This window comes from Fundulus heteroclitus, chromosome 5, assembly GCF_011125445.2.
Source record: "Fundulus heteroclitus isolate FHET01 chromosome 5, MU-UCD_Fhet_4.1, whole genome shotgun sequence".
Classification (NCBI taxonomy): domain Eukaryota; kingdom Metazoa; phylum Chordata; class Actinopteri; order Cyprinodontiformes; family Fundulidae; genus Fundulus; species Fundulus heteroclitus.
Window position 1 is genome coordinate 18673451 of NC_046365.1, and position 26495 is coordinate 18699945.

Below are 26495 nucleotides of genomic sequence, written 5' to 3' on the forward strand. Positions count from 1 at the left end.
ACTACATAGGAGGTACTCTGTAATTAATACTAAATGCTGAAAATGTTACTTTTCTGAGCATATAAAAATCCCCTGGGGAAAATAAATAAATAAAGAAGCAATGTTTGTTTGTTTTTCTCCAAATATTTATTTCAAAAGTGCACCACAATTGGAAAATATTTTTCAAAACATGTAGCAATGTGGAACAATATACATGTTCTTACTTATATTAGAACATTGCCTATCAAAAGATCTGACATAGGTGAGCGTTTCAATGCAAATAACAACAGGCTCATTATTTTTTTCTTCACTACAGTATGCATGAAAGTGTTCATCAAAGTACAAGGTGTTGGCAGTACAGCCTATTATGAATGCCTGTTGTTCATGTATTATAATTAGTGTTGCGCCGATGCCATTTTTTGCCCCGATACCCGATACCTGGCTGTGCAGTATTGGCCGATACCGATACCATCTGTTTGAAATTGATGTGTGTGTATATATGAAGAACTGCATACTACTTAGGGTGTTAGAACTTTTTATTACCTACCTGGAATGGGTGACAATAGTTGAATAAACTTTTGGCTCTCAAAGGCCATAATAGTGCAACATTTGTGAAATTATAACATGTATAATAGTAGTCCAACAGTAAGACAGTAAAATGACATTAATAATTGAATAATCTCTTTTAAATCCTGAGTTTTGGCTCTCAAATGCCAAAATAGTGCAACTTTCATGAACTTATATTACATGTATAATACTAGTCAGGAGAGAGAGAAGGCTGCGTTCAAGAGACATACAAACATCAAAATGGTATCGGTGCCTATTTGTTGGTACTCGCCGATATTAATACCACCATTTTAGTGCTGGATAGGGGCCCCCGTCCCATACTGGTATCGGTATCGGTGCAAAACTAATTATAATATGGGAAATTTTCCTCAGCTTTGTTCGGTACCTGTAGCATTGGAGTCGGACTCTGTGAATGTACTCTTTGGGTGTCAACTCCACTATAGGAGTTCAGAGTTGATAGACAAGAGTTTTGTTTTTTTTTTCATTTCAACACCTCCATATTTTTTAACACTCAATTATAATTACTAATATGTGACACCTCAGATTTATATTTGTATAATATAACTCTATTAAGAGCTAATTTAACTCTGCCTTTGAACAAAGTCTACTAACACCATATTATTTAACACTTTTGAATTTACTGTGCTGGATTAACGTGTGCTTATGTGCTTTTTTTGTGTCTCTGCTCTGTCTTCTCTAACCCCCAGTCGGTTGAGGCAGATGATCGTTCACACTGAGCCTGGTTCTGATGGAGGTTTTCCTCCCTGTTAAAGGGGTTTTCCTCTCCACTGTCGCTTCATGCATGCTCAGTATGAGGGATTGCTGCAAAGCCAATAACAATGCAGACGATGCATTCTGAAAAATGCATAATTCATGTTTCACTATGGGAATGGTGTTCTTATGTGATGTGTTGGGTTTCAGCCAGAAATGGCATTTTTCTTTGCGAAAATTTTTTGTTTTTGTTTTGTCTAACCAGAGCACCTTCTCACAATACATTTGGGGAGTCCTCCACGTGTCATTTGGCAAACTCAAAACGTGCCATCCTATTTTTAGCAATAAGTAAGAGCCTTTTTTTTCTGGCCACTCTTCCACAAAGTGTAGGGTTTACTGTGGTCCTATGGATATATTTTTTTAATCCAGCAGTATAATTTCATGTTGAAATTTTAAAGGTGCCAAAAGAAGTTTGTCTTTGTTGCGTATTCAGTTGAATATGGATTGAAGAGAATTTGCAAATCATTTTATTCTGTTTTTATTTACGGTTTAATGAAATTTTTATCATTCTCGCAATGGTGGTAATATTACCAGTCTTCTTATTTCTATTCTGTTTTGTGTTGTTCCCCTGGTGGTAACTACCCCCCCCCCCCCCCCCATATCTCTTTATACTCATCTTAATCCATGAGCTGTCATTCTGCTGTCTGAAGTTCAGACTCTGAACCATATACATGTATGGCCTAAAACTATTAATAAAATCAAGGCAACAGGGGGAATGCCTCATCTCCCCCCTGTTTATTGAGCACATATTGCTCTGACATCATAAAGTGACCACAGTTACTGCACTGTCTATAGCTGCAAGGACAAAATACCATAATAATAATAATAATAATAATAATAATAATAATAATAATAATAATAATAATAATAATAATAAAGATTTTCCCCCTACCGAATAAATGTACTAGTTAAAATTACCATATATCTGTCTATAGAACATGTCCTGACCAAAGGGAGGGAAAGACTCCCATCATGTACCTATTGACCTAATCCAGATTTAACGCGTAATCTCTTGCAGGTTAAAAATGGGAACCCCTGCAGTTCCGTCGCTACGCCTGCAGGGGGCGCGGCGCAGACGCCATCTTGAGGACACCCCAAACGCATCGCTTGTCTGTCGGCGGGCGGTTGACAACCGTCTCCGGCTCATCATGAGGAAAACGTTCGCCTCCAAATAAAACAGCACCGCGTCAGTTTCACATCACAGACTTGCAGCGAGGACGAAGAGGAGTCGCCCGGCGACATTTAATCGCTGCGGGCTGTTTCTTTTTTTTTTCTTCTTCTTCTTCTCTTTTTTTTTTTTTTTTTTTTTTTTCAAACGAGGGCGGCGGCGCTGTAGCGCGATGGCCGGCTAGCTCGCTCCTCGCTGGACTCCGCCGCGGCCTGCTCGGGAGGAGGAAGGGTGGTGACGGCGCAAAATGCTCCGCCGTTAACTGACTCCCAAAACAACGCAGCCCTCCTCATATCCTAACGCGGACTCGACGAGAGTCGGACGGGCCACCACCATGCACTTATAGATTCCGGTTTACACGTCGTTAACTTTGCGGGTTTCTTTTTCCCCATTTTTTTATTTTTTTTATTTTAATTTTTTTTTTTTTTTTCGGGGGTGGTTTTTCTGTCGCGTGAAGCGAACAGCCAGCCGGGAGACGGCGCCGTCATGTCATCCAACTCCAGCAGCGCGGCGGTCGCCGTCAGCGCCAGCAAAACCAAGACGAAAAAGAAGCATTTTATAGGACAGAAGGTGAAGCTGTTCCGAGCCAGCGAGCCCATCCTCAGCGTGTTGATGTGGGGTGTCAACCACACGGTAAGCGCCGCCGCCGTGCCTTCCTAGCTAGCCGCCTCCATCTGTCAGACGAGCTTCCGTGCTTTAAAAAAAAAAAAAAAAATCCACCAAATCTTAATGTGTCATTTACATTCAGCTGCTTTTACGCTGTAAACCAGCGGAAAGGCTTGTTTTTAGTGAGCGGGGCACGGCTTCCACCATGCATTTAGCTTCTGAGCGGACTTTTTGGGGCCGTATGCACCCACCTTCGAGATGATCATTATTTTTTTATTATTATTACCACAAAAAGCCATCACTATAGTTTATTTGAACGTATAAACTTCGTAAGAGTTTATTTACAATCTGTACACGAGAGTCCGACTCCAGCATGATGTCTACTGAGCTTCGCTGAAAATCTGCAAGGTTGTGTTCTCTCTCTCTCTCTTTTTCCTCTCTTAGTGGGGATTATTCTGCCATCAGAGATTATTATGGATTGTAAAGTGTGTGTGTGTGTGTGTGTTTGTTGTTGTCGGCGAGTCGTGATGTGATGCTGCTGCTGCTGCTGTGCAGGCGTGATGAGGTGGGAGGGGCAGGGACAGGCAGCCGGAGCAGCAGGTTACACTGACTTTCAAAACAAACCTGTTCTAAGCTGGGGTTCACTCCCCTTTGTCTCATCGCTGCACTTTATCCCATTACATCATTTCGCTATAATTAGAGCACAAGATCTTCCTCATTCCCTTTTTCGCTGAAGCAGCTCGTGGCTATAAAACATAATCCCAGTGGAGGGCAGGTTGGGTCGTCCAGTGGATGGATGGATGGATGGATGGATGGATGGGGTGGGCTGCACATGCAGTTTGGGCTCTCCTTGTGGCACATCCAGCCTTGAACTCGTCCACACTTTGACGGCAGCGTGGAATGATTGCCGATTGCCGAGGAGACTTGGCATAAGCGGGCCACGTTAAACTGTGTGGTTCTGGGACCGATCCACAGTTCAAATGCGAGCGCAAGAAGACGTAAAACCTGCAACGTTCATCTCAATTCAGGGATTTAAAAACAAAAAAAAAAGAAAGTATTATTGTGCCATTTCACAGCAAATGTCAATTTTATTTTTTATTTTTTTTAGGACAAAACAGGTTCAGCTGTCAAAGCGATACGGCACCAAGTTCCTGTCACAACGCAAGGCGTGCAAGATTGGGTTTCTGACGCAGACGAGCAAAAACGTGGAAGCAGAGCCCGGCGATGGGCTTTGCAGCAGTTCTGCCTCGGTTTCAGGCAGGCGGTCGACTGCATTCAGTCATCGCCTTTGCAGCGATCGCACACAGATTTTACAGACCGGTTGATGCAAAACAATAACGAGAGCGAGGAATTTAAGAACCACGCTACAAAGGGCTAAGGGCAAATAAAACAACAACAATCTGTTGTAAAATTAGCAGTATCTGTAGTGAGTGCGCGGGGCTCGGTTCTCTGTAATAAGCTCTGAACGTGTTTTAACAACCCACGGTTTTAAAGACCGGAATATGTTCGTCTGTCACGTCTTCCTGCGGTTTTAAAGTGCTTTTAGTGAGGTGCCAGGTAACGGCGTGTGGCTGGAGGACGAAGGCCTTGCCCACACCCACCATGACGACAAACTTTGCCGTTTCAGACCTCTTTTTAAGTTGTGGAAAACCTTGACGGTCGTGGAGTGGCAACTAAAGTCGCTGTACTGCAAGCAGCGTTCTACAGAGCGGCTTGTTGTGGGCCCTCACGAGCGGATAGCCCGACTAATCAGGAGTAATTCAGTAAATCAGGATCAGCTTAATCGCCAAGTTGCGTCATATACCAAGGAATTATTTGACTTTTACAGGGCATCGCACCGAGTTAGCCTGGACCGTCTAGGCATCGGTCAGGCTGACGGCCCGGAGGAAGACGGCGGGCTTTAGCAGGCAGCGCTAACCTGACGGTACAGGTCTAAAGAGCTCGTGTCCAGCATGCGTGGGGTCTGCGGGACCCTTTTTCTGATCCTGACCTGGACCTTTTTACAGGCATACCAGCTCCCATTATTGGCCCTAAAATGTGTAATAGGACTCGCCGTTAAATGGCTATTTATTTATTCTAAGATCGTTTGTCCATGCCGTCAGTAAGAACGTGTTAAACGTGATGCTGATTGAGGACTGTAGGAAAGTGCTGCTACTTCGGCTCTTGCCTGGTCCGATTGGATCGGATGAATGAAAACTAAAATAAGAAGATGTCTTATTTCGTGTATTTGGTTCACTTGATTTGTGCCTTTTGCATCGATTTCTCAGGAAACCTTTCATGGTGCTGTTATCCTTTGGAGGCTGTTAAGCTTTCTCTTCTTTTTTTCTGATTTTGGGTCAGGGGTGCGGGTACTGTAGTCGATCCAGGCTGCTGGGGCGCTGAAGGGTCAAACAGAACCAGCCGCGCTGTGATTGGTAGGAGAGTCTGCAGGCTCTGGCGTTTTTAACTCCACGCCGCTGCTACATTAACCCTGCAGTCAAATGATGCCGCCTGTGAACTTCTTCATCCGTAGCCAGAACCCTCCTCCTCCTCCCTGAAAGAAAATAAATACCTGCAGCCTGCTAAATTTAGGAGATACGTTGGAGGAAATAATTATAATAAAAAAAAAAGAAGGCCGTTCTGCTTGGGGGGGGGGGGGGGATTAAGGAGGCAGCTAATGGGATGTTTATCACTGCAGCATCTTTAGTATTCAGCGGGTGAACTTTGGGTGTGTGGGTGCAGCACACAGGCCCGATGATTTGAGGTGTGGGTGTTGGGCCGACTGGAAACATCAAGCAGAAATCACATCAAAGCCGTCCCCTTCCAGTCAGAGGTTGCCTAGCAGTGACGCGGGGGGGCATTAAAAGTTGGCGCTTCTGAGCCGCCGCTTTACTGCGATGGAAGAATTTGCCAAACAAGCCACTGTGGCGTTTAGCGTTTGTCCTTCTTTTGCTTTTCCAGCACGCTGGGTTTTTTTTTTTTCAGCGAGTCCCAGGAATCCCGTCGTTTGACCGAAGTTCTTCAGGGCGAGCTTGTGTTCGTCAGAGAAGATCGCCGATCTGGTGGTTAATAAAATAAAATAAAAGTGCTTTCTGTGGCATCGACGATGCCGATAGCTCCTGGGAACCGTGCTGATGTCCTGGCTCGTGGTTCTGGGACGTTAAAGCACATCTTTTTAAGTTTTATTTATTTATTTTATCATCATTAAATTGCTGTCGTTGTTAGGCCGGAGGTCGAGAGGAAGCAGCATTATATTTAAACAACGACGTACAAATAAGTTGTGTAACATGGATTTTTAAAATGTTTATATTAGAAAAGTGACCATTATTCTTTCTACTGCTAAAATATATTAACTACTGTAGTCATAAAATGTGTCGCATGGAGTAAAGGGGGAAAAAAATCAAACGAAATAAGTCACGACTACTTTTCTTATTGTTACTGAGTAGAAACTGATCGCCTTTGCGTTCCTGTTCTTAATAGACGGAGAGCTGGGCTGAACGATATGGTCAAAACCTAGATAACGATATTTTTCTTCATTTATATTATTATGATATCAATATAAACAAAGTAAAAGCCTCAGAACGATTGCCGAGGATGTCCACAACAGACACCTGGGCAAACGTGTCACAATTATTTCATGTTTCTAAAACGACCATATAACGTTTTACAAATGTTTGCTTTAAAAAAAAATAAAATAAAAAATCAAACGCATGAAACTACATAAAACCTGAAACATCAGTCTGTGACAAACGCTTTAATCATAGACTTTAATATATAGTGAAATATGGGAAATGTCACATCACCATTATTTAGTAAAGTTATATTGTGACATTTATTGATGTTGAATTATAGTCCACGTTAACTGAGCGCATAACGAGCTGCTTTTAGCTGATTGGTCAGGCCGCCTGCTCCAGAAACGAGGGGAACTGGAGGCGACCATCAGTGTGCAGCAACAGGTTGGAGCTGGGCAGTGCTGAGAAGACCCTGTCCCTCCAGGAGGTTTATCTGCCGCCTCATTGAAGCCAGAGAAGAAGAGACGAGCGAGCGCGGGGATGGCTAACCGTGCTGAAAGCAAGTAAAGATCAACTTTTCTGACCTCCTTCTTGTCTCTCTCCTGTTTTTTGTTTCTCCTATAGATTAATGAGTTAAGTAATGTGCCTATACCTGTGATGCTGATGCCAGATGACTTTAAAGCCTACAGTAAGATCAAAGTGGACAACCACCTATTTAACAAGTAGGTACCAGAATCTGATCAAAGGGCACACTTTTTGATTAAAAAAAGAGTTTTGCTTGCAAAACGACAGGAAATGATTATTGCTGTTGTCTGTAATTAATTTCTGCATGTGTATTCTTTAATCCGATGCTTTCTTTGTTTAAAGAAGACCATCTTTGAATTGATATGTCTGTTTGTTATGCAGGACCAGATTAATTATCCTGAATTGTGGATATAATTGCCTCAAGTCTGCTAGACCAGAGTTTGCATTCAGCCTCTCATGATGTCGAGCTTTTTGCAACTTCCTGTAGAGTCATTCCGGGCTTTAGTTTTGCCTTTGAGTGATGAAGCAGAGTGACTGTGATGCAGATATTTTGGTCTCGTTTTCAGCTAAATGCTCCTTCTCATTTTTAAAAATCTATTTCGAAGCTACTTCAACTTGGAGAGAAGTTGCTGTAGCCAGATTGCCGTTTTAGATGTTCACTGATAAGTATTTGTCTTAATTTCCCATCAAACTTGTTCTGCACAAACCTATTTAAGACTTTTTTATTTGAAAAATGCTTAAAATTAATTGTGTAGTTGATTTTTATCCAGTGTTCACCAGCCGTTATATATTCAGGTAAAACCAAAACAAAAAAGCCTTATTGAGAAAGCCAAGTGGTACCCGGGATCGGATCAGGACATCTTTAGTTGAGCCCTGAGACGTTTTTTTGGTTAAAAAAGGGACTTTCAAAGCACAAATGCCGTCACCGAAGGTAGTTAAAGGTATTTTATGCTCATGTCTGTCTTTGTTTAACTCTTGCTGATGTTTAGTTTTTGTCCACGATCTGTTTTATTAGAGGATGTAGCTTTGGATAAAGGTCACCTTATCTTTTAAAACCTCTTTTTATGACAGCTATAGTGTTTAAAAACAAATAAATAAAAGTTATCTAGTTAAAAAAAACCAACAAACTTGGGATTATAAACGCAAACCTAGAAATGAACGTCCTCTAGTTCTGGTTTCCTGCTTCTACCAGTTTTCTTAATTTATTTTATACATCGTTGGACACGAGGAGCTCCGCAGATCTGTTATATAATGAAAGTGGGCTGATGATTTTAATCAAAATTTTAATGAACTCCTGCTTTGCCTCTTTTATTTTTCTTGGTTTAATGGATTATGGCATCACTGCTGGATTGTTTTCCTGCCACTACAGGATCAAACTAACAGAAAGGAACAGGGCGACAAACAAACACTCAGACCTTTTGTTGCATTTTCTCATCGTCTGTCTCTTCCCCGACAGAGAAAACCTACCGAGTCGCTTTAAGTTTAAAGAGTACTGCCCCATGGTGTTCAGAAACCTGAGGGAGCGCTTCGCCATCGACGACCAGGACTACCAGGTGAGCCGCTCGTTGCTAAACGTTTCAGCAGCAGAAGTTGCCGTCGAGGTGTTTTAAAGAGGGACTTTTTTTTGTCCGTCCTCCGGCAGAACTCTCTGACCAGGAGCGCCCCGCTCAACAGCGACTCCCAGGGCCGCTTCGGCAACCGCTTCCTGACCAGCTACGACCATCGGTTTGTAATCAAAACCGTGTCCAGCGAGGACATCGCTGAGATGCACAACATCCTGAAGAAATATCACCAGGTACGCCGGCTCAGATCGCCACGTTTACGTCTTTCTTCTAAACTCGCGTTCAGTTCTGCATGAAATCGGAGCGCCTGGCTGAGCTTTAATCAGCTGAATATTTCATCCCTCACTCCCACGCTCCTCGTTACACCCTGCGCTCGTCTCCTCTCCCTTCATTCCAGTTCATAGTGGAGTGTCATGGCAACACGCTGCTCCCCCAGTTCCTGGGCATGTACAGGCTGACGGTGGACGGCGTGGAGACCTACATGGTGGTGACCCGCAACGTTTTCAGCCACCGCCTCACCGTGCACCGCAAGTACGACCTGAAGGTGAGACGTGGGCGTTATTTCACCGATGTGTTGGTTTTTTTTAAATTTAACCGTTTGAGGACACGACCGTGTAAGGTTTCAGCCACTCTGGTTTCATTTATTTATAGTTTACTGTAGAATTTTTATGTTCGGCTAATACCGTACGTTCACTGTGGCTATCGCAGCCGCTTTTATGGGCTTGTCTGCGTTAAAGATGCTAGATAGAAGTGTCAGAAATGAAGGACATTTTCAAAAAAAATAAATAAATAAATGAACAGATCAAGTTCACTAATGTCAGATAACTTAGGACTGAAGAGGGCTCCAGTCCAAAAAAGGCCGATTTATTCTCATATTGTGATCTTTGGCACCTTCCAGTTAATTTCTAAGTATAGAGAATGGAGTAAAGAGAGAATAGAAGAATATTTGTTTGTCCAGACATTATTCTTGGTCCTGGTTACCCATATGCTTCATCCGTCTGTCCGTCATCCGTCCACCGTACGCTCCACGCATCTCCTCGCTCGCCCATCCATCCACGTCTCTCTCCATCCCAGCATCCTGCCACCCACCATTCTGTTCATCCTTTCTACCGTTTAACTTCGGTTAATCCATCCGTGTGTCAGTCATTTGTCTGTTTGTCCCTCTGTCCACAAGCACAGCAGCCGCTAAGACCCGTAGAAGTCTGATCCTGGAGTTTAGAAAGATGCAGACGGGCCTCGCTGGCTTTTTACCCTTTTGATGAAAGAGAAGTGAAACAGCAATTTAAAGGAAAACACAGAATCGCTGGATCTAGTTTGCTTTTGCGCTGATCTGGCAAATATTAGAAGTGCTTACTTTGGGTTCGACTCGTCATGTTTTCTCTTTTTGAGAGAAACGTGTTTTCGTTGTGAAGTTATTTGATGTCCTCGGCACAGTTTGGTAAAAGGAGAGTGATGTTGTCACGGGGAAGTAGAAAACATGTTTAAACTCTGAGTTTTAGTAGGAACGGCCTGGACAGCGTGACAGTACTCTCACATCACTTTTATCAACCCTAAAGCTTCACTTCCTCTGGCTGTGTAGAGATCCGTGTTATAAAAATCCTCCCCATTGATCTGTTAATGTTAATTCTTCTTTTTTTTTATTCATCCTGATTTTAGGGATCTACAGTTGCAAGGGAAGCGAGCGACAAGGAGAAGGTAAGCCTTATTGCTGCGTGCTGCCGGCTAGCAGGGCCCAAAATAACCCCCCTCGGCTGACCCCAGCTGCAAACTTGTCAAACGACGGCTAAATTAAGTAGTTCTCAGCAGAACGAAAGCAGATACGCTCCGTTGGCGCCCCCCCCCTGTACATCGGCCTCATTTGAAACATTGCCATCGAGACGTTCGGAGTCGTGTTTTCAAAGCGTGTGCGTTTTGGAAGAATGCAACCATGGCTGCGGCACAGTGATGGTGTTTGCTTACCCAGAAAAACTGATCCAGATCTAATTTAACGTGCGTCTCTCTCTCTCTCTTTTCAGGCTAAAGAGCTTCCTACTTTTAAAGACAATGACTTCCTGAATGAAGGGCATAAGCTGCAGATAGGAGACGATAACAAGAAGTACTTTTTGGAGAAGCTAAAACGGGATGTTGAGGTAGAGAAACTTTTGGTTTGTTCTCCTGGCTCTTAGGATCGCAGCAGCTCTGCTGTTGCAGACACGATTGAAGTGAAAACATCTTTTTATCCATCCAGTTCAGCATCTCTTGATTGTGTGCACAGAGCCTGCCTTTTTTTTTTTTTTTTTTTTCCTAGCCTCCTGGCTTTCCAGTGGGACACCCTGGCCTATTGAGTTCTTTCCCTGCGTGTGTTTCAGTTCTTGGCCACCCTGAAGATCATGGACTACAGCCTGCTGGTGGGCATCCACGACGTGGAGCGGGCCGAGCAGGAGGAGATGGACGTAGAAGGCGCCGGGGAGGACGAGGAGTTCGAGAACGACGAAATGGGACGAGGCGTGCTGACCGGTTCCTTCGGCACGCCGCCGGACAGCCCGGGAAACCCTCTCAACTGCGGCGGGTTCTTCGGGCCCGGGGAGTTCGACCCCTCTGTGGACGTTTACGCAATCAGGAGCCACGACAGTGAGCAGCGTAATGTTAAGAGTTTGAAGGAAGCTGGTTAATTGGATAAGGCACGATGCCCACGAGGCTTTTCAGATGTCTTCATGCCTTCTTGAATTCCTTTCAGATGTTGTCGGGTTGCAACCGCAAACTTTAATGTGTTTTTATTGGGATTTCGTCTGAAGGTCCCACAGAAAGTAGAGCATCGCTGTGGGGTGTCTACATTTTTTTTTTTTTTTACAAAAACAAAACCTTGAAGCGTCGATCATCTTCACAGCGATACCCCGACGCAGGACACAGCAGACGGGTCAGAGAGAAAGTGGGGTGACGTTTAAAGTAATGTTACGCCGATGCCAATACTTGATACCTGGCTGTGCATTATTGGCCGATACCGATACCATCTGTTTGAAATTGATGTGTGTGTATCTATGAAGAACTGCATACTACTTAGGGTAGTAGAACTTTTTATTACCTACCTGGAATGGGTGACAATAGTTGAATAAACTTTTAGCTCTCAAAGGCCAAAATAGTGCAACATTCGTGAAATTATAACATGTATAATAGTAGGGCAACAGTAAAATTACATTAATAATTAAATAATCTCTTTTAAACCCTGAGTTTTGGCTCTCAAATGCCAAAATAGTGCAACTTCCATGAACTTATATAACATGTATAATAGTAGTCAGGAGAGAGAAGGCTGCGTTCAAGTGACATACAAACATCAAAATGGTATCGGTGCCTATTTGTTGGTACTCGCCGATACTGATCCCACCATTTCAGTGCTGGATCGGGGACTCGTCCCATACTGGTATCGGTGCAACACTAGTTTAAAGCGTCGTCTAGTTACTGAAAAGTGCTTTATAAATAAACCTACCTTGCCTGAAATAATATCCAACGCTTTTACAACATTGCAGAGCAGCGTTCAATCCATCAGCTACAAAAAGCAAAGGCTATGGCTTAGGAGTGGGCGATATGAACTTTAAATGTTATCACGATATATTGTGATGACGATAAGTGATAAGACTATTTACAGCTCTAGTAGAGATTACAACTGACTGCCTGTCATTTATTGCCCAATAAGCACAAATACTGTCCTTGTGTAGCACTCTCCGTTCTGCACCGGTATGTCCCGCCTTAAACCATAATACTGCAACATGATTGGCCCGCATCGTTTTTTGGTTCAGACACGAACGGCGGAAGTGGGAGCGGTACAAGACGGATTTGTGAACGCACAAATTCATCTTGCAGGCAAAGTTAATTTGAAATATGTTTCATCAGGACTCTAGTTACACAAACAAGTGTGATTTTTTTTTTTTACTAAACTGCACACAGTAATTGCATTTGATGTTTTTTAATTTATTGATGCTCTCGATAAACCAACAGTGGAGTAAATAGTACCAATAATCTGAAAATATTAGCAGTTTTTTTTTTTTTTTTTAGACACAACTAGTTGGTATCTATCGTTGTCAGGATAAATCCAAATTCCTATCATGATGAGAAATGTTTCAGGATAACGATAAAACGATACGATAGAGGCCCCGCCCTGCTATGGCTGCACTGGAAGGCTTGTGGAGGAGCTGCAGAGATCCACAGCTCAGGTGGGGGAACCTACTGAGCGAATCTGACCTTTTTTTTTTTTTTTTATATAGAAGGGTGAAAGAAAGAAAGCTCGCGTTGAACGAAAGCTGCCAGTCCTTTTATGCAGTTATGTGGTAGAAGGTGTTCTGGTTAGACGGGAACAGAACTGAGCCTCTGGCCCGTGTGGCGGCGCTTTGTGCGGCGGAAAACAAACACTGCAAATCATCATGAACACATGATCCCTACAAGGACATGGAAAGGTTTAGTCACAGCAAAAGAAGGCGAAGTCAAAGTCACGAACAGAATCCATGTGAGAAAATGTGGCAACGGTTTTAATCTACAATTAAAAAGTGAACAAAACACATTAAAGTTGTGCTGAAATGTAAAAAAAAAAAACAGTTCAAGGGGTATGAACACTTTTGCAGCCCCACTCCAACATGGAGTCAACGGTTTCAGCGCTGAGAGCTGGAACCGGTGTGGCTGTCTCTCAAATATTAGCCGCGACTTTTTTTGTTTCGTTTAATTTTTTATGTTAATCGGTCACAGGCGAGACAAAAAGTGACGGCTGTTTCTGTTGCAGGTGCTGTGAGAAAGGAGGTTTACTTCATGGCCATCATCGACATCCTCACGCACTACGACGCTAAGAAAAAAGCTGCACACGCTGCCAAAACTGTGAAACATGGGGTGAGTGCTTTGACTGCCACGGATCCATTTCTGCCGAGCCCGACACACGGCAGGGTTAAGTGCGGGTAAAAAAAAAAAAAAAAATAAGAATTTGGCTTTTAAGCAGGACAGGTTGGCTCAAATGCAGCCTCTCCAGTCATCTGAGTTGACTCTAAAGGCCGTTTCCATCTGATTCGTCCAGATCAGTAGCAGAGCTCAGGTTGGGATGCTTTTACCACCATAGCATTGGCTCGAGATAAAAAAACTAAAAGAAAACTACTTTTGAAATACAAACGTTCTCATTGAGTGATTTAATACAGTTATGTTTAGAGATAATGACATTTATTGCACTTAGAGAACAAAATAACATTTTATTTTTAAAGTAGTTGTAATATTATATAGATTACATTGAAAACTAGGCAGGCTGATTAGCAGCGTAAAGATATACCGTTTGTTCCTGTCATGCAGTCCCAGCGATCCTCTCCACTGTGAAAAAGGCAGGGATAAAACTTTGTATTTCCAGATTTTATTTCTCAGCCTAACACATGTGCGCCCCACTTGGAAGAAAAACTAATTTGGCTGCTTGGAAATATTTTTGGCTGCTTGGAAATATTTTTTTCTGCGGCCCAAGCCAAAATACGTGACTGTTGTGTTGGTTTATGGGTCACGCCGTCTTCCCTTGAATCATAAAGGATCAAGTTTCTAATTAAAATAAATAAAGTTTAAACGCTTTTCTACTTTCCCCATTTCTCTCTGTGGTCTCCACCATGTCGGCCACAACCGTTCAAACAGGAGGCTCACAGAGACCGGGTTATTATGGCTTCAGTGCCATTTGACTTTTAAATAACTAGAAATTTTAATATGTAGGATTAACTTTATTTTATTAAACCTTTATGTAACCAGGAAACTCCTCATTGAGATTAACAATATCTTCTTTTTTTCATAGGAGACCTGGCAAAAATAAATAAATAAAAACAAATCATTACTAAACATGTAAAACATCTTGTATAAATAGCATCCACAAAGACTGTTTAAAAAAAATGGAAACTGTAAAATGTTAGAGGTATAAAGGTATAAACACTTTAAAGCCAATTTAAGGAAGTCGTCTCTGACCATTAATCAGCTTTAATATCATTCAGGGAGATCAAAACATTTTGCAGCGTGCTCCATGCTGTGGGCTTAGGGAGGCTAAAGCCTTTTTTTTTAGGTTCAATGCAAACACCCGGGACAGAGAGTAAATACCGGTTAGGCAGAGGGTTTTGTTTGGTGCTCTTTTGTATTATTTCACACAAATAGATTGGAAGAAAGCTGATGGAGCCTGCAGGTAGTCAAAGAAGGCCATCCAACCCTAGAATATAACTCGCAGTAATGGATCAAATTGTGTCAGTTTGTTACAAATCTGAGGGCAAAAAGATAAACTGTGTCAATCCTGTGAAGAAGACACTGAGCAGCACACAGTACTGTGCTGAAAATGAATGCTGTGCAGATTTCAGTGGATTTGGGGGGGTAGGAGCGGCATCATTTCCTTTATTTCTGCTTGAACTCACTAAAAATAATCTGTTTTTCAAACCAATGCCTTTACGGTCCGGGTCTATTGGAAACCAAACCAGGGCTGGGTATCATCTAGGATGAGCTGATTCGAATACGATTCTCCATATAGCTCAGCTTGATTTGATTTGAATCCAATATCGATATTTATTACTTTTAAATTAGTGCTCAAAGCCATTCAATCAACAAAACCAGACAAATACATGTTAAATTTATTGAACACTGATATATTAACAGGAAAATAAAGTGCATTTGGTTCGATGCATTTACCGTATCACAGAAACCAAAAATGTGCCCAAACGTCTGATTTTAGGGATGAAGGTGCCGTTCCGCAAATTCGTCTCACTTGCACTTCCTCGCTGTGAACAGTAATGATGCGCTGTGATGGCGCCCCCTAGGTGTTGGGAGGTATATCAACATTGAAAGCCAGAATATCGATATTAAATCATTTTTAAAAACATTGATATTAATTGTATCAATTTTTTTATGTACAGCCTTAAACCAAACTATAGTAAAAACCCAAATAGGACGGATTGTACAGCATCAGTTTCTCCCGTCAGCAGCGAAGGTGAATGTGAGGCAGCAGGAAAATGATCTTTAGGCCGTTTGATTTTACGTCGCGGTCCGTGTGACGGCTTTCACAATTGCAACCTGGTGTTGAAACAGAGCTTGCCCAGTAAAATATCCTGATACCAACAGCCGTTAACCATTATTCTGCTGGTTTTTAAATCTTTTGTCTCCGGTCGGCTGCCTCCTGACTTCATTTGTGGTGCCAGAGACATCAGCCGTCACTTAGAGGTCCAAACGGCTTCTAAGTGGAAGTTTTTCAGTGTTTGTTGGGTTTTCTCTGCGTACATCAAGCCAAAGGCACTGATTGGGAGTTTGCTTTGTAAAATGATCCCAGAGGAACTAATCAGAGCAGCAGAGCAGCACAGACATCGGCTTCATTGTGTTTAAAGTCAAGCTGATGAGCAGGTACTGCTTACACTAAAGCTCTGAGCTGGGTCACATGCTGGGGACCAGACTCTGTATGATAAATGGAGTCGTGCAGAAAAGCAAGGGGAGGTTCGCCTTCAGCAGATCTGCGTTCTACAATGCTGCTCAGACTCTACTTATTTTCCAATATTGGAGCCAGATTGAAAAATAATAATAGGCCACTGTTCTTTAAACATCTGTAGGCTTCAGGCTAAAAGTTTGGTGAGATTTGGTGGAAATATTTTCGTTTCTTGTGTGTTTCTTGCATTGTTGCAGCGGACATTTCCTTTTAGTGCAAAAACATGGATGTTCTTCTGCCTGCAGAACATACAGAAAGACCGTTGCGTGCTTCAACTCCTCATCCTACACGTCGTCTGCCTGCAGCTAACGCTAAAGTAAATCGGCCTTTAGCGGGATGTTTAGGTCTTGTTTGGAGGCGCTGCGTTATCGTCTGCCAGACAATCAGGCCTTTTGCCCTACTCACCACAGCAGAGGAACTTACAACTGCCTGCAAGCCTTCAAAATAAGATGCAGCCCCTGAGTTCAGACACAGCTGTTGTTCTCTGAATTCATCAGCAGATGGATTCATTCAGTTAGAGCCAGTGTTGAAACTGGTTGGCTGCTTGTAAGCTAGAAACTACATCATGAGCATCACTGCAGCCAGAAAGCTAGCGCTTCTGCTTACAGCTAACATGTTGGGCTCATTGTAGTTCTTGTCGACAGTAAGAGGCTTCTGGGCGATCGCTTCCTGAATAAGTCGCTCAACGTGACGGGGAACTTGGAAATCACTGCAATTGTCCTAAAATACAATGCATCATTTATTTATTTATTTATTTTTTATATATAATTTCCTCTTTTATTGATGCGGTCGATCTGACAGGACCAACATCCAGTTTTCCCTATAGACCTGAAAAAACACACTTTCAGCAGCAAAAGTTAAATACGGGGGTCTCTTCTCCATCTTTTTTTTTTTTTGTAGAAAACAAATTGGAAAGGTTAAAACATTTTTTTTTAAATCTCTGAGTATGGTTTTGTTTCAGGAGACAGATTTCCAACACACCGTCTAGCCATATATTGTTCTAGTAGAGATTGTTCATTTGAATATGGCCCATACTATAGACAGACATTTAGGTACAGTGCAAAACTGCCATCTTAGTTATTATACTGATGTTGCTTTTGATGAAACAAAGCTTTAACACTGAATCACAATACAAGTTAAGTTTCTGTACAATCACTGCTGCTCCGTCATCCAAAGCCTAAAGCGCTGGACACACAGGTGCCGACATCGCGCCCTCTCCGTTCATTTTCTGTTGAACTTGTGCAATGAAGAGACAATCGCTATATATATATATATTAGGGCTGGGCAACGATTAAAATATTTAATCGCGATTAATCGCCCTGATTAATCGCGATTAATCGCGATTAATCGCATTGTATTTACAAACTCCAAGAATGAATTCAAAAGTAGTGTAAAAAGCACTTTTATTTTAATGTTCTGCTGCCATATGAACAAAAGTGTTGTAACATTTGTAGCACTTATTTTATACAGGATATTTTCAACCCATCTATTGAATTTAGTGCACTAGTTGATCTTTTCTTCATAAGAGAACAGCAAGCACTGCAGCCAAAATATGGCCTTTTTTGACCTGCTGTATATTAGCCAGTCCCTAAGCTTGATGTATCATGAAACTGTTGACCTTTTGGGTTTTGTGGTTTTTATTTTATTATTACAATTAAATAATAATAATAATAATAATAATAATAATGTTATGTTCAGTGTTTTTTCGCTAATCCACCTCTTATATATTTCAATCCTTATGTAATTTTGTCTGTGTTGTGTGCACCTGCCTGTTGCTTTAATCCTATAAATTTCCCCGTCGTGGGATAAAAAAAGGATTAGCTAATGTTATCTTATCTTAAATAACACTTTTTAATATATGTACTGGGTTCTTTCAAGGTCTTAATTACATGTTATGTGTGGGCTCCAGTAACATCCATCCATCCATCTATCCATCCATCCACTGATCTACCTGGATGTTCCATGGAGGACTGAAACGCCTCAGTCAGAGACATCAGTCTGTGGGTCTGTCGGGGCAATGAGAGAAGTTTCGTCTCCTCTCTCTGTTTCTGGGGCTCGACGTTTTCATGTTTTTTCACGTGCTTAGATAAATTTGTTGTGTTTCCACTGAAATGAACCGGCTTTTTACAAAACATACAGCTTGATTTCATTTACGGTATTAAAATAAAGCCAAACGGTGCTACTTCCCTGTTCATGTTTTTTCGCTGCTGCGGTCTCTCTCAGCTGTTTCTTTAAGTTTGTCAGATGGCGCTGAAGTTTGTGTGAGAGGTGAGTGGGCGGGCCAGGCTGAGCCTGCGTGCTGATTGGCTGGCGCCGCTGAGCCATGTGCGAGAGGGGAGGGGGGGCGGGAGAGTGCTGCCGTGACAGCGCGCTGCAGTCAGCGCGCGTGCTGACTGACACTGACTGAAAGCATTTGAGCAACATGCGTTAATGCGCGATAAAATAAATATCGCCGTTAATAGTCTAATGAATTAACGCGAAATTAACGCGTTAACTTGCCCAGCCCTAATATATATATATATATATATATATATATATATATATATATATATATATATATATATATATATATATATATATATATATATATATATATATATATTGTGGAGGAGTGAAAATGACGACACAAAAGATGTAGGTTTGAACAGCTCTTTACTCGACTCCAACTGAGAGCAACTGTACAGAAAACCATATATATATACACCAACGAACAAACATATTTCTCATCGCTAAAACTTCTCCACTGAGTGAGAGTGGAGCCCCCTAGTGGTCCGCCACATATGCCCCCCCCGAACACTCAGTAGGGTAAAATAACAAACTAATCCAGATTCGTGCGTTTCAACAAACGTCCAAAACGGCTGAACTTGGACCCTGTAGGATGATCCTGGGACATCCGTGCCTGAGGACGAAGGCGACATGGAGGGGCTGCAGGGGGGTTGAGCTCCGATAAATGAGGATCTCTGGAGGAAGAACAACGGTCCATTAAAACAGTGGAGGGGGGTCTTCCCCTGCGAGGAGCTTGGGCCGTTACCACCTGATCGTCCGCCAAGACATGAGCGGGTTTGAGCCTGTCAACACAGATAGTTTCCTTACGCCCTCCCAAATCCAAAAGAAAATGTTTAGGCCCTGGTTCAAGGACTCTGAAAGGGCCATCATACAAAGGTCGTAGGGGTGTTCTGTGCGCATCGTGTCGAACGAAAACAAATTTAGAGGTCTCTAAGTTCTCAGGAACAAAGGACTGGGGCAAACAATGGTGAACAGGGGTGGGAACCTGAAAGGAGTCTCCCTGAGGGAAAAAACGTTGCCCAAGTGGACCGAACTGTGGCGCAGGGGAATCAGGTAAAAATGCCCCAGGGACACGCAGGGGCTGACCGAAAACCAGTTCAGCTGTGGAAGCACCAAGGTCCTCTTTAACGGCTGAACGCAAACCGAGCATGACCCATGGAAGGCGGTCAACCCAGTTTCCATCAGTTAAAGAAGCACGGAGCGCAGCTTTCAAAGACCTGTGGAACCGCTCACACAACCCATTAGCCTGCGGATTGTACGCAGTGGTGCGGTGGATCTTGACCCCCAGACCCTCCGCCATGACGGACCAAAGCTCTGAAACGAACTGTGGGCCTCTGTCAGAGGTAATGTCAGAGGGGGGGCCAAAACGTGCAACCCAGGTGGACAGAAAAGCCCGGGCAACCGCTGCTGACGTTGTAGATGACAGCGGAACCACTTCTGGCCACCGGGTTGTACGATCGATCATGGTCAGGAGATGTGTGAAACCCTGTGATGGAGGAAGGGGACCCACAAGGTCTACATGCACATGATCAAACCGCTTGTCAGGGATGGGAAACGGTTCCAAAGGTGCTTTAGTGTGCCTCTGGACCTTAGCACGCTGGCACTGAACACAGGCTGCAGCCCATTCTCTAACCGTTTTGCGCAGTCCAGTCCAAACGAATTTAGAACCAACCAGTTTGACGGAGGCCCTAATGCCGGGATGCGAGAGGGAGTGTAACGTGTCAAAAACCCGGCGGCGCCACGAAACAGGAACCAGAGGGCGGGGACAGCCAGTAGAAACATCACAGATCAGAGGAGGACCACCTTCCTGCATCTGTCTTTCCTCCAGCTGGAGGCCCGTGGACCCAGACTGTAGCGCAAGGATGTCTGCATCACTGCGCTGGTCTGCAGCCATAGCAGAAAAATCGATCCCGACATAAACTGGGGAAATCAGCGCACGAGACAGACAGTCAGCCACTAAGTTGGACTTGCCAGCAACATGCTGAATGTCAGTCGTGAATTCGGAAATGGCGGCAAGGTGGCGTTGCTGTCGTGCGGACCAGGGGTCGGATGTTTTGGACATGGCAAAGATGAGGGGCTTGTGGTCCACAAAGGCAGTAAATGAGCGGCCCTCCAGAAAATATCTAAAATGGCGTGTAGCCAGGTAGAGAGCGAGCAACTCTCTATCAAAAACGCTGTATTTGCGTTCATTGTCCCGCAAAGTACGGCTGAAAAAGGCAAGTGGCTGCCAAACACCAGAGACACGCTGCTCCAAAACCGCCCCCACAGCCACGTCAGATGCATCGGTTGTCAGAGCGATCTGTGCTGACTGGGAAGGGTGGGCCAGAAGAGCAGCGTCGGCCAAAGCAGACTTAGCGCCACCAAACGCCTGGAGGCGTTCAGGGACCCAGTCGATGCTGTCGGTGGCTTTTCGTTGTTTGAGCGCACCGTAAAGCGGCTGCAGAAGTTGTGCTGCATTGGGGATAAAGCGGTTGTAAAAATTAACCATCCCCAAGAACTCCTGCAGGGCTTTAACCGTCTGGGGGCGGGGAAAATCGGCCACCGCCTGAACTTTCTGTGGCAATGGGACCGCACCACTGGCAGAAATGCGGTGGCCCAAAAAATCCATGACCGGCAACCCAAAGTGGCATTTTGCAGGGTTGACAATCAGGCCATGTGCTGCCAAACGTTGAAAAACCTGACGTAGGTGGGACATGTGCTGTTCGGCCGAGCTGCTGGCCACAAGGATGTCGTCCAAATATACAAAAACGAAGGACAACCCACGCAGAACGGAATCCATCAACCGCTGAAATGTTTGAGCTGCACCTTTTAAGGCCGAATGGCATGCGTAAAAACTCAAACAGGCCAAACGGAGTGATCACCGCGGTTTTAGGGATGTCCTCAGCTCTCACGGGGACCTGGTGATAACCCCGCACCAAATCCACTTTAGAAAAAATGGATGTCCCGGAGAGATGGGCAGAGAAATCCTGGATGTGGGGGATAGGATAACGGTCATTCTCTGTGACGTTATTTAGACGACGGAAATCCCCACAAGGTCGCCACTGGCCGTCCGACTTGGGCACCATGTGCAACGGTGACGCCCAGGGGCTGTTGGAGCGCCTCACGATCCCTAAACGCTCCATGTTGGCAAACTCCTCCCGCGCAACAGCCAGCTTTGCCGCGTCAAGGCGGCGCGCGCGCGCAAACACTGGAGCGCCAGTTGTGGGGATATAATGCTCTATCCCGTGCTTTGTGTCTGTGTTTGAAAAATTGGGGAGAGTCAGAGAGGGAAAATCTGACAATAAACGCTGGAACGCGTCCCCTGAAGCTAAAAAATTAGTGTGTACTAACGGCCCAGCTCCTCGCGTTATACAAGGCAGTGAAGAAAAAGACACAGCATCAATTAAACGCCGGTTTGCAACGTCCACAAGCAGGCCGTGAGCACAGAGGAAATCAGCCCCTATGATGGGGACAGAGCTCGCTGCTACTACAAAGTTCCATTGGAAGTCACGTCCATTGAAACAGACAGTCACCAACCTTTCTCCGAATGTTCTGATGGGAGAACCGTTAGCGGCGGTCAGCTGGGGACCGCAGCCCTCAGCAAGCCTGTCGGAGCCCGCCGGGGGAACGAGGCTCTTCTGCGAACCTGAATCCACCAGAAAATGTCTCCCCGATCGCGAATCCTCAATAAAGAGCAGCCTCTCCTTATCGCCGATGGCCGCGGCTGCTAGCAGGCGTCGGCTTGGTCGTTTCCCGGCGGCTTGAAGCTGCAGGGCGGGAGGCAGCGCCGCGCCCTGACGCCGAAGCGCTGATGGTAGAAACAAAGAGCCGGCTTCTGGCGTTTCCTGGTGGCGATCGCTGCCATCACCGATGGCTGATCGACCGCTGAAGACTGCAAAGGCTCAGAAGACGAAGCTGTAGGTTCCTTGGCCAGCGACTGGACGGTGAAGGTCCTGGAAGCCAGGAGGATGCGATCAGCTTCCTCAGCCAGCGAGCGGTAATCCTTCTCCCGCAGCAGGGACGAGTTAGCCAGAGCTATCCGCACCGGAGCCGGGAGTTGTCGCAGGAACAGGTGGATGAAAAGAAATCCGCCTTCGTCGTCACCCAGCAAGGACAGCATACTTTCCATGAGCTCCAAAGCTGAGCCATCTCCTAACCCCGAGAGAGAAAGCAGCTTTTCGGCGCGTTCTGCGTCAGACAGGGAGTAACGGCGGAGAAGCAGGTGTTTGAGCGCGCTGTACTTTCCGTCCGCGGGAGGGTTGCGAAGCAGGCTCATTGCGCGCCTGGTGGATGGTGGATCCAGCGCTGAAACCACATAGTGGTACTTTGTGTCGTCCAATGTGATCCCACGAAGAGCAAACTGTGCTTCGACGTGGAAGAACCATGATTGCGGATCATGTAGCCAGAAATCCGGAATCTTAACGGCCACAGCAAAAGAAGCCGGTGGAGGTCCACCAGAGACAGCGATCGGCTGTGAGGAGCTGGGCAGGCCATCAGATGTGGACATGTTGGCTCACAGGGGTCACCAATGTGGAGGAGTGAAAATGACGACACAAAAGATGTAGGTTTGAACAGCTCTTTACTCGACTCCAACTGAGAGCAACTGTACAGAAAACCATATATATATACACCAACGAACAAACATATTTCTCATCGCTAAAACTTCTCCACTGAGTGAGAGTGGAGCCCCCTAGTGGTCCGCCACAATATATATATATATATATATATATATATATATATATATATATATATATATATATATATATATATATATATATATATAATGAAAACAGCATTTTAAACAACACCCTGTAACTTTTTTAGCCACTAGGGGGAGCTATAACTTCCAGGTTTTGTGCCCCTTAAGGCCGCTGGCAACGTTACCCTGTCGCACAGTTAAACGTTCACCGCTCTAGATTAAATCCTACATCAGAGAACCAAAAATATCTGATCAGGTAAGCGTCATATCTGGTTTGTTTTGTTGAATGGGTCATGTGACCCATTTAATGACTGATCTCAGCTCACATAGGCGGGTTTTTGGGAAGGGCAGCCCTTACAGAGCATCGGTACACGCCAAGTGCTGCACGTTGACTTGATAAATCATTTAATAAGTCTCAAATTAAGCTAACACTTAATCATCAAACCGCAAAAAAAATCTAGACATTTTTAAGACTCCTTAATGAAAGGAGGTTTAATATTTTCTTGCTTTAAGCAAACAGGCTTTTATTTTCAAAAAGTCACTTTTAATGTGATAAATGGTCTTATTGGAACCCATATTCTGATTTATTGAATATGGCTGTATATCAGCATGCCGGAAGCTTTTGAAAGGAAAATTTGTTAGAAGGCATCGACCTTCTTGAGTCTGACGTGTTCTGCGGCTGCTGTTCATAGAGATCGTAGCAGATGTTTACAAACCGACCGTTCCAGTCTGGCAGGATTTAACTTTACTCTTGACATGCATCTAATTTTAAGTCCTATATTTGGTACCACGTGTTTCGGGGTGTAATCTTGTGGTGGAACGGGAGCTGAGAAAATGTTTGGTGCAGCCAGGTGGACAAGCTGAGGACGCTGGCGTGGAGCTCTGCTAACTGTCCAGGTTTTAAAAGATGTTTTTTTTTGTTTTCTTCTCCAGGCGGGGGCCGAGATCTCGACGGTGAACCCGGAGCAGTACTCCAAACGGTTCTACGAGTTCATGTCCAACATCTTGTCATAGACTCATCCTCCAGTCATAGATCAGTCAGATGCCACACTTTCACTTCTGTGTGTAGGTCTCTCTCCTCTTTAAAACAAACAAAAAAAAAGGAAAAAAAAAAGAAACAAGCATCCAGTTTGATCCCACAAGCTACGCAGTGGATCCTTCGAGCCTGTTACGTGACGCCACCACTTCCTCACTTTGTGAATCCGAATCCCAGTAACCTCCTCCTCCCTTTTATTTTTCATTCTAAATCCACCCCCACCCTCCCCCTTATTTGCTCCTCACGCCAGCACGAAAACTGTCTCACTAATGCCTTTTGAACGAGCGAGTCCGCTACAGCAGCCACCACGTCCGTCAGTAGAGTCTCCTCAGTTTCTCTTCGCGCCGTTTTCATGATTTCCAGACGAACGGGGGGGAAGAACGGCCAGGTTGCATGACAAACTCCTCCGACAGCCGCCGTCAGGCTTCTCCTCAAAAGATTTCCATGTACCGCTGACAAATTGGGAGATTAACACATGAATATATCAGTGTATAAAGTAAACGAATGCAGTGTCAAAAAAAAAGTTAATAAACTAAAAAAAAAAAAATGCATGGCTGACGTGTACACGAGACTCCAGCACCAGTTGTAACATCACTTAACTTCACATCAGAGTGTTAGGACTAAACAGAAAAAAAAAGGATAATAATAATAATAATAAAAAAGAAAAACCCACACACAACAGTTTGAATGTTATGTTGCCATAACGTCTCTGGATCTTTTTAAAAGTTTAACCCGTACGTTTGGCGGAGGGTGGGTTGGGAATAAGGAAAAACAAACTCGCGTAAAACGACAAAAACAAAAAAAAGGGGAAAATTCTGCAGCAAATGTTTTATTACCATATTGATCATTTTTATATCTTGTTTACATTAATGTAGCAATTTTGTGTCTGTATACAGTATTGTTTTGTTACCGACAGACATTAGGAAAAAAAAAAAAAGGTTACTTGAAAAATGACTCATTGCATATTAAAGGGAGTTTTATCTTGTTTTTGTTGTCCTTACTCTTCTGTTGTCCTCAGTGTGCATGTATTTTATTTTATTTTATTTTTTAACAACTTCACCAATTATAGCGGATCGCACACACACAAAAAAAACACGCAACATTTTTGTGACCTCGAGGGAATTTCTGCCTGCTGAGTCAGATTGAGTGGAAAAGCGAATTAAAAATGCCTTTGAAAATAAAGTATATGTTCATCCTTCTTTATAATTAGACGGATCCCTCGGTAGGTTGAATACGTTTAGTAGGTTTGGGCAAAGATGAGCATCAGCAAGTGGGTGGTGAGTCAAGTTCTTTGTAAATAATTACACATTTGTGGTTAAAACGTACTGTTTTTAAGCTTTTTAAGCAGGCTTCCTTTATACAGTACCTTTCAGAAGTTTACATACAATTACAGATGTTAATTTGGGGAAAATTGTTTTATTAAAAGTTTAGTTTAAATGTAGTGATTTTAATTTTACCCAGAGTCTGATATAAACAATCTTTCCCACTAATATTTGACTAAATCAGACCCTCCTTGCAGCCAATAGCATGGAGCCGGCTGCCCACAATGGCAAGAATAATTTAGGGAGACGTCCAGGTGAAGAGTTTTAAAACACTGCTGTCCAGCATGGTGGTGGTAGGATCATGCTGTGGGACGATTTTGCTGCCATTGAGATTGGTGCATTACAGAGTTTGAAGGAAGGATGATGGACTAGCTCCGAATCAGCATCTAAATGACTGAACCTCATCCCTTTACCACAATCAGGTTTTCCAGCAGAGCACTAATCCCAAACATGTTTTGGAACAAGTAACTGAGGGTTAGTGGTACGATTTTAAATGACCGCGACCTCAAAATATATTGGATATTTCTGGACTGTGTTTAAGGTTTTGAGTTTGTGCCAGCACAGCCAAAGATTTAAATAAAACTCGACAAAATCTGACGGCCAAATACTCTATCGATCTACAAGAAACGTATTGACGGCGGCTAAAGGGCCATTTAGCCAAATACTGGGTGGAGGGGTATGTAAACCTTTGATCCTGTGCAGATAAGAAACAAAAATCTACAAAGGTTTCATACATGGGCACCAAATTATAAAAAAAAAAAAAATACAATTTACAGTCCCAGGAACAGTCCACCTCCTAGACAGAGATTTTCAAGTTTTCACTGAGTCCAAAACTATCAGGACAGTTCATGCTGATGACATTTAAATATCTTAACTACTTTATTTACCTGTTAAACCTTCAGGCCCGAAATATGTACAAAAACAGAACTTTTCACCCATATACAGACGCTTTATAGCTGTAGTTGTAGCTCAGTTGCATTTGTTGCAAACCTTTGTCCAGTATCGTGTCCAGGCCGCACACGTTAAGTAGAGACATGTAAAATATGTGAAATTAGGCCATATTCAATCAGAA

The 26495-nt window shown here is 43.7% G+C and overlaps 1 protein-coding gene across 1 annotated transcript; it reads left to right on the top strand.

The window, feature by feature from the left end:
- Window positions 1–2396: 2396 nt before the first annotated feature.
- LOC105923615 (phosphatidylinositol 5-phosphate 4-kinase type-2 beta) lies at window positions 2397–25087 on the top strand. The gene is made up of 10 exons (XM_012859593.3): window positions 2397–3118; window positions 7207–7304; window positions 8564–8660; window positions 8750–8902; window positions 9067–9213; window positions 10326–10364; window positions 10685–10798; window positions 11018–11279; window positions 13417–13520; window positions 23999–25087. The coding sequence occupies exons 1-10, from the start codon at window positions 2972–2974 to the stop codon at window positions 24077–24079; spliced, it is 1242 nt and encodes a 413-aa protein (XP_012715047.1). The 5' UTR covers window positions 2397–2971; the 3' UTR covers window positions 24080–25087.
- Window positions 25088–26495: the final 1408 nt, after the last annotated feature.

Excerpts from the sequence above, each read along its gene's own strand:
- LOC105923615 (XM_012859593.3), top strand. The coding sequence starts at position 2,972 with ATGTCATCCAACTCCAGCAGCGCGGCGGTCGCCGTCAGCGCCAGCAAA. Across the intron at positions 9,214-10,325 it reads ACCGCAAGTACGACCTGAAG|GGATCTACAGTTGCAAGGGA; the intron begins GTGAGACGTGGG and ends TCCTGATTTTAG. Across the intron at positions 10,799-11,017 it reads AGCTAAAACGGGATGTTGAG|TTCTTGGCCACCCTGAAGAT; the intron begins GTAGAGAAACTT and ends CGTGTGTTTCAG.